The sequence below is a fragment of the Haplochromis burtoni genome, unplaced genomic scaffold (assembly GCF_018398535.1).
Source record: "Haplochromis burtoni strain Fernald_Lab_line unplaced genomic scaffold, NCSU_Asbu1 Contig_173, whole genome shotgun sequence".
NCBI classification, from domain to species: domain Eukaryota; kingdom Metazoa; phylum Chordata; class Actinopteri; order Cichliformes; family Cichlidae; genus Haplochromis; species Haplochromis burtoni.
The window spans coordinates 626,957-641,434 of NW_024582534.1; the positions used below are offsets into that span (position 1 = coordinate 626,957).

Genomic DNA, 14,478 nt, shown 5'->3' on the forward strand with positions numbered 1-14,478 from the left:
GGAAACCAAGAGGTCACATGGAGTTTGGAGGTCTGTAGTGACTGACTTTATTGAAACTTAGTGACCTCTACTAAATGTGCCGCAGCCTCCTCTGACGCTGTGATCTTACACGGCCTCCCACTTTGTGGCCGAGTTGCCGTCTTTCCCAGTTTTCCACAAACAGCTGTAGAATATTTAGTAATGAGGAAATCTCACGACTGGACTTGTTGCACACTTCTAAATAATGCTCTACTATTTATGAATTTTGAACAATACGGATGAGTTTCTTCTTAATGACCTCACTTCCCCTTTAGTTTATGTGTGCTGGTCTGGTTTTCCTCTCTTCCCCCAGTGTGTCCCAGAAGGCATAGATGCATGCATGCAATAGATGCAGCAACAGAGAAGATGTATAGAGGTAGTTCTTGAAGGAGATCAAAAGAATATTTAATGAGAGGATCTAACCTGGAGCCAACACCTTCATCTTTCTCCCTTTCAGCAGTTTCTGCACACGGCAAAGCTCCAAGTGGTTCTCATGGTGCCGGGTATTGTCGTCAATACGCTGGGACACCGCACACACGACAGTCACTGCTCCTAAAACACAAACAGTTTTTTCAGTGTAACTGCTTTATATAATATAATATGTCTGGCTAAAAAAAAGTAAAAACAAAGTCACAGCGTATTATTTTGTAGCGCATGTCTCATGGTCTGGAAAATAAATCTAAAGACTGACAAAGAACAGCAAAACATTCATTGGTATATTTGCAAATATTACAATGATGGTCGTAAAGAACAGTGACGAATAAAAGCTATTAGTGTGAAAATGACTGCAGCACAATGTTTTTTATTACAGTGTTTTAAAAAAGATGGAAGTCTTAGTGGCAGGTGCACCAGAGTGACCATTTTGGCCCATAAAGCACAATAATAATTATAATAATAATATGATGATGAAGTATGGTGATTTGTGGGGTTCCTCACAGAAAATAATAAGTAAAAGGGAAGTCCTACTGAACATCTCATTTCGTGTGAGCCTGTTCGAATATGAATTTTGTCAGAAATGTGCACATCCCAGAGTTTGACTATTTACAGCTATGTTCAGTACTGTAACACTTTAAAACATACTGTCGGCTGTTAATAAATACACATATATAATACACCTATAGAAATGTAAGTATTTCCCAGTCATAACACCTGACCTGCATACTCCCAAAAAAAGAAATCAACTGAAAAAAACAGACATGTTCAAATTTAACACTATGAGTTCATAAAGCAATGCTTACTTTCATTTTGACAGTCCAGACTTGAGAATTTTCACGAGTAGATTTTGTTAGAATTGCCACAGTTGTTGGGAAAATACGAACAGGTAGAGATGGAGGCTCATTGCTGCTGAAGTTCAGGCTGTGGCTGCTGGGCCGGGTTCAGCACTCAGTGTTCTGGCTCCTTAAGAGTCACCACTCATGTTATGTAGTGTTATACAAGTTCATGCAATCTTTATTCGTTTCTGGCACACTGTTCATTTTATTTTGACATTCTACCGGAAGTGCTACTTCTCATTACTTCCTGTCTAACGGGAGATGGACAGTTTGCTACTCCTGTGCCTGCCTATGCTGCCTCTTAAGCCAGCACAGTCTGTAAGTTGGCAGTAATGTTGTGTTTTACCAGTGAATGTTTAGCACTAACTGCCATGTGTTGTTTGTGATATTTTGAGAAAGTAAATTGACTCAATGATGTGCTTTATTAGTCATTAGCCTAAACGCTAATTAGCGCTAGCTAACCGCTAACGTTAGCTTGTTAGCTTGTTTCGTTCTGCTTTGCTTTGCATAGTAACAGGTCATAGCATCTTCTAATTGTAAGAATGTTTGCTTATATTAGCTCACATGGGATATTTTGTGTTTGTTTACAGTTTTACCATTCATCCATTCATGTATTTCGACAAAGCCATGCTATGCATCCAATCAAATAAATCCACCAGAAAGGAACAACGGTGTGGTTTTTCTACATGGGATGATGGTTGTCTGTCTGCCTAGTTAAGTGCGAGGGCAGAACACTCAGCTTTAACATTCTTGGCTAGCTTAGTGTTAGCAGGCTGTCTGTGCAGATACTTGCAACGAGCCAAAGGTTTGCTTGCAGTATAATGCAGTTGTTTCTATCCTGATGCAGCTTCCAGTGTAACATTGTGCTCTTATCCATTTGTGCAATGAAAATAAAAGCATGTGCTCTGGCACACAAACTGAAATCAGCTGATTGTAGTTCAAGTGGAATCAATAAGGTGAATCAATGGGCAAACAGGCTAACAATTCCAGGGAATTGAACCACCCAGTATAACTCCACTCTTGGTGGTCAGCTCATCGGAGAGAGCGGGGGAAGAGAGACATTGTTCTTGATAGATTAACCAAAGTGGTGCCCCCCGGAGGGCGACATTGTGGAGCTCTCCGAGTCAAGTTACTTTTTTTTGTACCGAGTTAAATTGTAAATGGTCTGTATTTGTAAAGCGCTTTACTTGGTCCCTAGGGACTAAAAGCGCTTTACACTACAGTCACCCACCCAGTCATCCACCCATTCACACACACAGTCACACACTGGGGAGGGCGCCTACATTGCAGCCACAGCCACCCTGGGGCGCACTGACAGAGGCGAGGCTGCCGGACACTGGCGCCATCGGCCCCTCTGACCACCACCAGTAGGCAACGGGTGAAGTGTCTTGCCCAAGGACACAACGACCGACACTGTTGGAGCCGGGGCTCGAACCGGCAACCTTCCGATTACAAGACGAACTGCCAACCCTTGTATAGTGTTAAGACACACTATACAAAAGTTCGCTATGATCGGACGACCTTATTACAACTGAGAGAGCGCAGTCCTTGCTGGAATCCTACCCTGAGCTATCAGGCTGTACTGACTCGATGCTAAGCCGGCCCCTGACTGGGAGCCCTCCTAGCAACAGGCCGAAGCAGAGGCGAGGCACTCGGGGAGCTGCTGACCAGAAGCTCCGCCCTTTGGTTAGCAACGAAAGGCTAACCCTCCCGGTCATACTGTTCAGTCCCTGGAAAATATAATGGACGACTCCAGGCCTGGATTTCTACACAGAAGGAGATTCAGGATTGTTCCATATTGTGTTTCTGCAAAACCTGGCTGGGGGAAAGGACACCTGACGAGACACTAACAACAGGCGGCTACACAGTCTTCAGGAAGGACCGATGTGCTGCGGATGGCGGTAAGACTCCTGGTGCAGGAACAGCTGCCCTCCTCAGACAATCATGGTGTACTCACTGTAAGATCATTTGACCCTGAAGCTAACGCCATTGTATCTGCCCTTAGAATTGCAATGCATCACTGTGAGTGTTGTGTACATACCCCCCTGCACTGAGAAGGAGGCTGCATTAAAGGAGCTACATGACATGATTAATAATAATAATAATAATAATAATAATAATTAGATTTGCATTGGTATATAAGCGCTATTAACTATATAATACCATATTTCAAGTACCACTCTCTAGCATTCCACTACATCCTGGTCGATGGCAACTACTCAAGTTGCAAGCACACACTAGCTAATGGAGAGAGACTTGACAGAGGGAGCTATGCACCATATAAACAGCTAGCCATCGGCTCTCGTCTGCGCCAACCAGAAGAATATTAACTGAATAGGAAAACACATAGTCCTATAAATAGACCGCTGTTATCGCATGAAATTTCGCTGGTGAGATTATTTAAACCCCCCCTGCAATCAATGCGGAAGAAAAAAACATACTCCATGAGATCCGCAATTAGACGTTTTGTGCGACCCTCTCCACCAGAGGAGAAATGAACAACAAACGTAGGACCAACCTCGGCGTGCACTTGCAACCTAAGAGGCGGGCCGCAGTACCTCCACAGTCACACCGCGACTCAAGCCTGAAGGATAGAATACTCAGTATACAATAGTCAGTCGGAACAATGCACGGCATACAAAACTCATCAAATAATCATCAAATAGACCTGTATATCGTGAGTGTAAAATACACTGACCTCATGCGCGTTGCTCCAATAATACTGAGAACATGTATCACCACCATGGCTGGAAATCAAGTACAATCCGAGAGAGCGGCGTCGCACAGATATGCGAAGAGCTGGAAAATTGAATGCATGAACATGATTGATATGCACGAACTTGGCAGTCCTAGAAAATGTGAAAAGCTATGGTGTGGAACTGGTTTAGCTTTCGTCCGTCAGATACACAACAAAGCACTATTTTTGGTAGCGCATGCTAGCGGGCCGTCGTTATTACCGTGTTGTTTGGAAAATACGGCGCTCTGAAAATCAACAGTGTCCTTATAATCCCGTGTGCCTTATGTATGAACTCTGGTTGTGTTACTGACCTGGAAACAATTTTATGTACACAGCGCTCAAAAATCTGTCAAATGTTTCAGTACGACTTTGCTAAGCTACGAAGCCGCACCGCTTGATGGATTGTCGGAGCATTACGGCTATCGTAGGCGGAGCCTCGCGGAGTGATACGTACTGTGCTTCAACATAATATTACCGTACTGTGTGTATAACCTCTTTTTAAGTTCTGTGGATATTATACATGGTTATGCTGAGGATATGTCGGCCAGTTTCCATATCGTTATTGCAAATTTTCAAATGTATATGGTGATAAATACTTTTGGTCGCCCTGCTCTACCAGCAACATCAGAAATACCTTTTCAGCTGAACCAAAGACACTTTGAAAAGTCTGATCACCTAGTGATCCGCCTCAGTTTATGACAAAAGGCTCCAGACAAAGCCCTTCACAGTCAGGTGTGTTTACACCTGACCTGAAGTTGCAAAAGTCTAGTCTGGGAATCAAATCTTTCACAAACTACAGGAGAACCACAACTACCACAGACACCTGAGATGTCCCCCTCCCAGACAGCATAACACCTTCTACGCCAGGTTTGACAGGCTGGACACAGGCACACCCTCAGACAGAAGCAGCTGTGTGAGGCAGTGGATCTGTCACACAGCTGGGTTAAGAAAGAAAGTGCACTTTATTGGTCCCCGTGGGGAAAATCCCTCTCTGCATTTAACCCATTCACTCAGTGAAGCAGTGGGCAGCCACTGGGCGCCCGGGGAGCAGTGTGTAGGGACGGTACCTTGCTCAGGGGTACCTCAGGGTAGCTGTTCAAGGGAATCGAACTCCCGACCTTCCAATCATGGGGCCACCACTCTACCTACTGAGCTATCCCTGCCCCAAGGAAAAGGAGCACAGCCTGGTTCTACGTGCACCTTTTTAACTTTGAACCTGCCCCTTCAAACATCTCTGCTGTGCGTGTCAGCCTCTTGTCTGTTATTTAAACCTGTTGTGTTACTATTTACATATGTGCAGGTAACATCGTTGGTGCGCCTACAGTTGTATGTGTACAATAACATTAAACAGCTGTTCTGTTTTCATAAGCATCACCATTTCTTTTTTCTATTAAAACACAGAAATACACATTAAATATGATAGACTGAAAGAAAAAACCTCGACCTCACTGGACCTCATGTCTAAACCTTAGTTATGTCCATGACTAGGATGAGCGTATCATCACAAACTGACTTGCATGTTAAAAAGAAACAAAAAAAAACTTGCTTTACTTTCTTGTGCAAAGCTTTAAAATATTTGCCCCAGAACAAATAAGCAAATCATCAAAACAGACAGAAGCATCCAATTACTGTGTGCCAGCTATAATAATTGCTGCAAACATTTAGAACCACATCATTAGCATGTCCAAAATAACAACAAACAGATGGATTTTTATTTCAAGCTCAACTTTGCTGCTTTCATTATGAACGCTGAACCTCAGCAGATGAACCTGATCCTCAGGGCAACTTGTCTACACTGAAATAATCACAGCCTAATTGGCTCACTTAACTTCACAACAATTAAAGTATAAACCAAACAAGGCATCCATGTAGATGTTTTCTCTTTGTTGTGCATGTTTGGAATCTTTTTCATTTCCTGCTTTACAATAACAACACCTACTAATTAGCATGTTTTTGTGCTGAGTTCTGGACGATGCATTAATAATACATGAATTAGACACTCTAAAGACATCCACACTCCTCACAGCTCTTTATTCTACTTATTTTCTCTTTAGATAGTGTTTGACCACAACAGGAGGATCGGAGAGCTGCTGCTAGTCCGGTCAGACTTGGTTACTATGCGAGTCAGACACTGGAGCACCACAGGAAAAAGTAACAAAGAACAGGAAAAGCAAATGGACACAAGAAATGAACAACAAAGTCTCGTGTGATATTTGTTAGTCTGCTTAATTTCATACAACACAATTTATTTGAGATTCTTTTTTTAAACAATTCCCTTTACAATCTAGGCAGGCTGACACGCACACACACACGCACACACACACGCGCTCACACACACACACACACACACGCACTCACACACACACGCGCACACACACAGCACGCGCACACACGCGCGCTCACACACACACGCACACACGCGCGCACACACACGCACTCACACACACACACACACACGCGCTCACACACACGCGCTCACCACACACGCGCGCTCACACACACACGCACACACGCGCGCTCACACACACGCGCTCACACACACGCGCGCTCACACACACACGCACACACGCACACACACGCACATACACGCACACACAGACACACACACATACACGCACACACATACACACGACATCACACAACGGAGAGACACACACGCACACACACACACACACACACACACACACACACGCACAGACACGCTCACACACACGACACGCACACACCACACACACACACAGCACACACAGCACACACACACAGACAGACAGACACACACACAGACACACACACACCACAAACACACACACACACACACACACACACGCAGAAACAAACACACTGCCACACAACACACACACACTCAGTACGGCACGCTCAACAGCACCGACACACCACACACAGGCGTGCGGGGCACGGGTACAACGGCTCCGACACATACACACACACATCCCACCCACACTCACACACTCACACACTCACACGCTCACAGACACACACACACTCACACACACACACACGCCACACACGCTCACACACACACGCACACACACACACACACACACACACACACTCACACCACCAACTACACACACACACACGCCACACACAGCTCACACACACACACGCAGCGCAGCCACACACACACACACGCTCACACACACACACAGCACACCACACACACACACACACACGAAAACTGAAAAGCAGCAGAGTTTAAAAACAGATCTAATGAGAAGAGGAAAAAGTCATGGTGAGGTAAAGTTAGATAGTGTTCCCTCATCTTAGAGTCGGAGGCTGTTTTAATTTGTAAGCAAAGGCAGCACACCAGCAATGGGATTTTAATGTGATACACATAAATAATTCTTTGTGTATATTCGCACTTGAGTCAGATTTGCTGTTTATTTGACGACTTGAAAATAGTCATTATCGAGATTCGTGTTGATGTTGAAGATTTTATTTATTAATAAAGCTCGCCCCTTAATATCCTCTGATCCGTTCCCAATTAATTAAGTCAAAATCCACATCAAACTAGAACTTACACAAATACCAAGCTTTGCCTTTTATTTCTCTTCTAGTCGAGCACTACGACAAAGAAACACAAATGAAAGCTAAACACTGCTCTTATTTTTGCTCAGATAAAATAATGAGGGCTGTCTGTGAATACGAGCCAGTCTGCTATGATGAAGGTTTTTAACAGGTTGTTTTGTTTCGGGTTTTTCTCCTCAGTCTGTTTTCCTGCTGATGGGAAACTAGCTCCACATTCTAGAAAGTGCTTCGTCACATGTAAATCGCAGTGAGAGTGAGCTTCTGTGTTTGACAAACTAACGATGTTCACACTGTGAAACAGAAAGACATTTTTCAGTAATATTAACCTTCTTCTACAGCTTGTACACATCGTTCTATAACAAAAAATCACAGTCGACCTGTAGACAACATTACTACTGGGGCCGGGCCATGTCAGAATGGACAGAATGGAGACATGAGGACACAACAGCAGCTACTGAACAGAAGCTGGTTGGTAATAACTGGGGCTGGGCCATATCATACCGTTCATGGTGATACCAGTATAATGTTGGGCAACGATAAGAAAATGAAATATGGCGATAGAATATGGGTAAAACGCGCATGCGCAGTGCCTTTGTTTTCATACGCACATGGCGGAAAAAGCATGGCGAGCAGAATGAGAAGAGCGAAAGCGGATCGTTGAATGAAACAGATGAACCGAACTGGTTTGTAAAAATGCTGCAGCTTCACTGGTGTGGAACTGGTTTAGCTTTCGTCCGTCAGATACACAACAAAGCACTATTTTTGGTAGCGCATGCTAGCGGGCCGTCGTTATTACCGTGTTGTTTGGAAAATACGGCGCACTTAAAATCAATCCTTTGATTTTTCTGAAAGTCGACAGAGCCCCTTATAATCCCGTGTGCCTTATGTATGAACTCTGGTTGTGTTTACTGACCTCGAAACGATTTTATGTGCACGGCGCTCGAAAATCTGTCAAATGTTTCAGTACGACTTTGCTAAGCTACGAAGCCGCACCGCTTGATGGATTGTCGGAGCATTACGGCTATCGTAGGCGGAGCCTCGCGGAGTGATACGTACTGTGCTTCAACATAATGTTACCGTATTGTGTGTGTATAACCTGTTTGCTCTGTTAAATGTTTATATAACTTTAATGCATATAAAAAAAAACAGCTGCTTGTTTAAGTGAAAATACATTGATGGGTTTTTTTTGCACTAACAAAGTTGAGGAGTTGTAAAGTATTTTGTCTCGTGTCAATTATATCGTCAGTTATATCGTTATCGCAAATTTTCAAATGTATATAGTGATAAATATTTTGGTCATATCGCCCTGCTCTAATTACTACAGACGGCAGCAAAGACACTTACTTAAAAGCTGTTCATACTCTGGGTGGTCTACACTGATGTTGGCTGTCAGATCCTGCAGGAAATGTTTATACCTGTGAGAAGACAGAAAAGAAATAAGGTCACAATATTACCTGACAATAGAAACGGTCACGTAGTTTCCCCCATTCTCAGAGTTATAGCCGCTGTTGAACAGGATACTCTTGGCTCTGTAATTGTGGACTGGTTACATTCAAACAGCAGCAGTGTCAAAAAAGCCTAACGAGCCAAAGAAATGTGCGAACTGTCCCGACTAACTCAGATGGAAAGATCGAGTTTTACTTTGAAGTATTTTTGCCCGAGATGATGACAGACAGATACAGCAGTACCCTGATGAGATGGAGAGCTGCACTAGTTTGATCGTATCCTTCTCATAGTGAACAAATGAAATACTGACTATAAATCCTGACTTTTACTCCAGGTGCAGATTAGAAATGATGTTTGAATTAAAGCCCCCAGAAACAACTAAATGGCATTTCCTGTATGTGTGAATAAAACCTGGAACAATAAGTCGATGCAGTTGCACAGTTTACACTGCAACTTTAATTTTATTAAAGACACACGTGAACAAAAGAAACCTATAGAGAATTAGAGCGCTTAATAAATAAACGTTACTTATTTTGGTTGCAGTAATAAATGTCGGTGCGTGCAAGCTACAGTCACAGATAACATGTTCAGTATTTTTCTATGTTGTCATAAATATAAGCAATGCAATTTTTTAAATAATGTGATATGATTTTGAGGCTATAAAAGCCACCCCTGGTTTCTCCTCGCACACAGGAGCGCATACGAGTCGTGCTGCTGGGTTGATGCCCTTCTACAGCCCAGTCTAGCTCTCCTCTTGTTAATGGCCTCTCTCCTGGAGACTGTCCTGGAGACGTTCTTATTCAATTTATATCCTCTTGAGATCCAGCCTATTCATTATGTCGTCTGTAGTGGACAAAAAAAGGTAAACTGAAAGAAACTTTTTATCCTCAGTTCTCAGGAGGTTAAAGCACCAAATCATAACAACAGTTGCCTCAAGGCACTTTACATTAAAAGGTAAAAACCCTACAATGTGGAGAAAAGAGAGAAATGATTGAATTATTTTGTGTTTTATACAAAACAGTATTTATGCTTTGTTGCAGGTTGTTAAAGCTGCTCACTTTTTAGGTAGTAAATCATCATCGAGACCGGCGGGCTGTTAGACATGCCTGGTCTCATTGTGTGCGCTACAGAACTAATGTATGTGATCACTAACAGGATGACATGACACTTTCTGAATCACCTAAACATTTTAACAGTTTTATAAAGAATGGTATGATATGGCACGACGCTAATCTGGAATAATTCCAAGATGCTTATTTGTATATATTCATAGTGATATCTGGCTCACTTTAGAGAACATGTGAGTGCAGGTCAGATTTTTGCCGTCAGCTGTATTTTGTTTACCCCCAGATAATACTGAAAGGTGAATACAGTCAACTTTCCACTGTAGGTGCCTGACCATAGGAGACCCCAATGCAATTCCAGTCCACCACTTAAGAGTGTTGTCTTTTTTTCAAAAAGCTAAACTGACACAGGACCACACCAACAAAAATTATAATTATTCAACAACAAATTGTGTGTGTACCAACTTGGCAATAAAGGTGATTCAGATTCTGACTCATAAGTCAAGGATGCCTCTAAAAACAAACGAGTAATAATAAGCCACATGCTTAGGGGTTTTTCCCCGATTGGCTACAGATTACATTATTCAGAATCAAAAGAAAATCACCAGCAATATAAAGTAGTATAACTATCTCTTAAACATTTTTAATTTGGGTTTTATGTCTATATATAAAAAAATTAATTTTTTTTAAGTTATTTAAACTTGACTTAATGTAAAATGGCAAAAGCAAAATTTAAAAAAAAGTTCAAACTCAGTTTAAATATGTTCAGACAAATTCATAGAGATTCTATCAAGTTTAAGCCTCTGCCTAAGACAACAGTTGTGAAGAGAAATCCATGCTCCTTTTTACTAGGACGATGTGACCTTGAAGTGCATTGACAGCTGACATTGATTTCCACTGTGCTCGTCTCTGCATTTGCAGTCTTCCCTTTTGTTTTTTTTTTAGTCTGGGCTTGTTATAGAGACAAAGTGGTGCCAGTGAATGAGGCAAGTTGTAATGCTAGCACCCTGCAAATCATTGCTTCTGGTCCATTTGGTGGAATGAGTTTAATAAGGGATGTTACAGAGCACCAACGATGCAGTGTAATAGTGCAAGTACTATTTGAAAAACACAGCACTGTGAGAACTATAGCACCATACCTCATTTCTTAGTATTTTGCTTGAAAAACTGGGTTCAGGAATTTACTGAAACATGAAAACAAACATGGAAATCCAGTGTAGAGGGCTTCAACTCTATGGGAAGGCTTTCCACAAGGTACAGGGATGTGTTCATGGTAATATTCGAACATCCTTCTGGAAGAGCATTTGTGAGGTCAGACACTGGTATTGGACAAGACGGCCTGGCTCACAGTCTGTGCTCTAATTCACCCCCGAGGTCTTCTAAATGGGTTGAGGTTAGGACTCTGTGCAGCCCACACCTTGCTTTATACACTGTTATGCAGTCATGTTGGATCAGGAAGGGGCCATCCCCCAAACTCTTCTTGGTATGCTGAAGCATTAAGAGTTCCTTTCAATGGAAATAAGGGGCCAACTAAACACCATAATTCCCCTTCCCCTAAACATTACACTTGGCGCAGTGCAGTTAGAAAAGTACTATTTTCCTTACAACCGCCAAACCCAGACTCGTCTATTAGACAATCCAGAGAACAAATCTCCACTTCTCTAGAGTCCAGTAGCGCCATGCTTTACACCGCTGCATCTAATGCTTTCTATTGTGCTGGGTAATCTCAGGCAGCAGATCTCTACACACCGTTTTTGAGGTAATCTGAACGCCACATTAAGTCTGGAGGTTTGTAGCTATCGACTCTGCAGAAAGTTGGGAACCTCTGTGCACCAAGTACCTCAGCATGACCTCATGTTGACAAAGGTAGGGCCGAACCCCTTCTACCCCAGTGACCCTGTCACCAAGGATTTGTTTAACTGCCTCAGTGACCTCACCCCTGAAGATAGACGAATTGTCCCCCTCGTCCGCAGACTCTGCCTCCTCCATAGAACACATGCTAGTGGGATTAAGGAGGTCCTCGAACTACTCCTTCCACCACCCGATAATGTTCTCAGTTGAAGTCAGCAGCGCTCCACCTGCACTATACAAAAAAAGCGCTGCTTTGCCCTCCTGAGTTGCCCGAGTTTTTGCCCAAGTTCCACTTTGCCTGTCGGTACCTATCAGCTGCGACCGAAGTCCCACGGGTTAATCAAGCCCGATAGGACTTCTTCTTCAGCCTGGTGGCTCCCTTCAACTCTGGTGTCCACCATCTGGCTCGGGGGTTACCTCCGAACCACATGGTGTCCATATTATGTCCGTTATTGACATAATGTAACTTAACACTTAATTAACTAAAGTAACTTAGTAGGAGCCTGCACGATGTTTCCATATAATTAGAATTATTTCTGCCTGAGATGCTATACCTTGCTTTTTCTGTATCCTGCTTTTCCACCATGTAACTACGTCAGTAAGTTCCATCCACCATTTGCTTTTCCTATCTTACAGTGCGCTCCAACGATAGAGTCATTTACTTGCATAGGGGTTTCACATGACCAGCTGCTAGATTCTGGGTGTGTCTCGTATGCACAAAGGAACATAAATGCACAGTGTTGCTCTAACAATGAATACGACATTATTCCGTAAGAATTTATCCTGGCATCAGTGTGGATGACATGATATGGCACAACTATAGTTCAGGTACTGGGCTTGTCAGAGTGAGGGCTGTATTGCAAGCCACACAGGTGACAGATTATTTGATGTCAGAAATGTATCTTTAAAAATGTTTAAAGTTTTATCAATTGAAAAATATTAAATTATTTTGTATGCATGTCACTTACAATAATTGTTCTTTGTCCTCTGATTACTACTACTTGAAAGAATATTTTTAAAAGACTTAAAATGATATATTTTGGTAGCATGGGGTTAGTGTCATCAGTGGTGACTTAGATGTCAGTAGAATAATATCAAAGTAAGAAAAAAATGGATATACACCACTAATTTGGTTTGCTAGAGTAAAAGAAACTGATTTTGTTAGCCTGGTTAGGTTCACATGTGGCCATTTCTCTTTATTAGTACACTGATGGCTCACACTTGTTGCCATTTCATCTTGTCTCCACTGCTCAGATCTTTGTGGAAACACAGTTAATAATAATTCAGAGGACAGTTCGAACAGGTTTCATAATATTCACACTTAAAGTTCTTCACTCTTTGAATAAATCACTGTTAGTTACCTTTTAAAGGAACGATGAGACAAAGTCGATTATAGGTCGCTTATAGTTCTAATTTACACAATGCACATGCTCTAGACTTCTATATTTACCAGCGCTTCTTCTCTTTTAAGCTATTAAAGTCTAGTAATCACCAATAAGTCCGTGTTATGTCCACTCATCCAGAAAGGCGCCTGCTGAAACCTCGTCTCTTAATTACAAATTCAAACCCTTAATGCATGCATGCAAAATAATTAGAAATTTAATTTGTCTTCTATATTTACTCATGTGCAAATGCCCAAATGACCCGGTATGTCTGCCAAACAGAGTGAGAAAAAAGAGTGTATTATCATCAGCAAAGCCATTTGCAACTCCTGCTGCAAGAGCAGAAAGCATATCTTCTTTACCACTTCATGTTTTGTACAGCTCCATTCTTCATTAGAATGTCAGAACTATGAAAATGGTCAGGATTATGTTGTTGTCTCATTATATTTTCTTTGTTTTGCTGCTAATGAACAGGACAAGATGGCTAAATGAGAGTGTTCGGTTTACATTATTTGAAATGTGCCTAATAATGCTCATTAGTGTTTCCTTTGTGTTATACTGTTTGTTTAATTAGATTTTCATTTCCACTTCCTGCTAACAGTGACCATTGCTAATAATGGCTGTAATGTATTTGTTATTACAAGAAAAGACAAGAAGACAGGACTTTTTGTCTATTTGGGGAGGAGCGTCGAAAGTGATTTAATTTGTTGCCTGTTTTTTTTTTTTATTTGAAGTGGACTGTGTTTCTATTCTTTTGCTCTTCCTCTAACAACAGATCCTTCAGTGATTCATCACAGATCCATTTCCTTCTTTATTCAGATTCTATAAATTCATTTTGCAGCAAGATGAAACCACTTAACCAGGTTAGTCTTTGACCAAACTTTCACCTGCACTTAATGGCCTTCTCTCCAGCAGATGGAGTTTATTATTCGACAAACTGGAAATACCTAAGGTGGTATCACATAGGTTAAAACTTAAGTCTAGTCATATAAGGTGACTTTTGATTAGTCAGCTGTCTGGCTGCAAGGCTCCACTGGAGCCCCAGGAGAACTTCATTGACAGACCACTGACAGCATTAAATGTGTGGATGAGGATTTTGCTTTAAAACATAAAGACAAGCCTGACAGGAGCCACTCGCTGAACTTGGGAGTCACCGCACC

At 42.1% G+C, this 14,478-nt stretch overlaps 1 protein-coding gene across 1 annotated transcript in view; it reads right to left on the reverse strand.

Moving 5' to 3' along the window:
• arhgef39 (Rho guanine nucleotide exchange factor (GEF) 39) overlaps window positions 1-14,478 on the reverse strand; it is a gene marked incomplete in the record, with an annotated part of 64,895 nt that overhangs the window by 21,489 nt on the left and 28,928 nt on the right. The window contains 2 exon segments of the mRNA XM_005933814.3: window positions 442-570; window positions 8,920-8,990. Coding sequence (XP_005933876.2) covers window positions 442-570; window positions 8,920-8,990 — 200 coding nt within the window.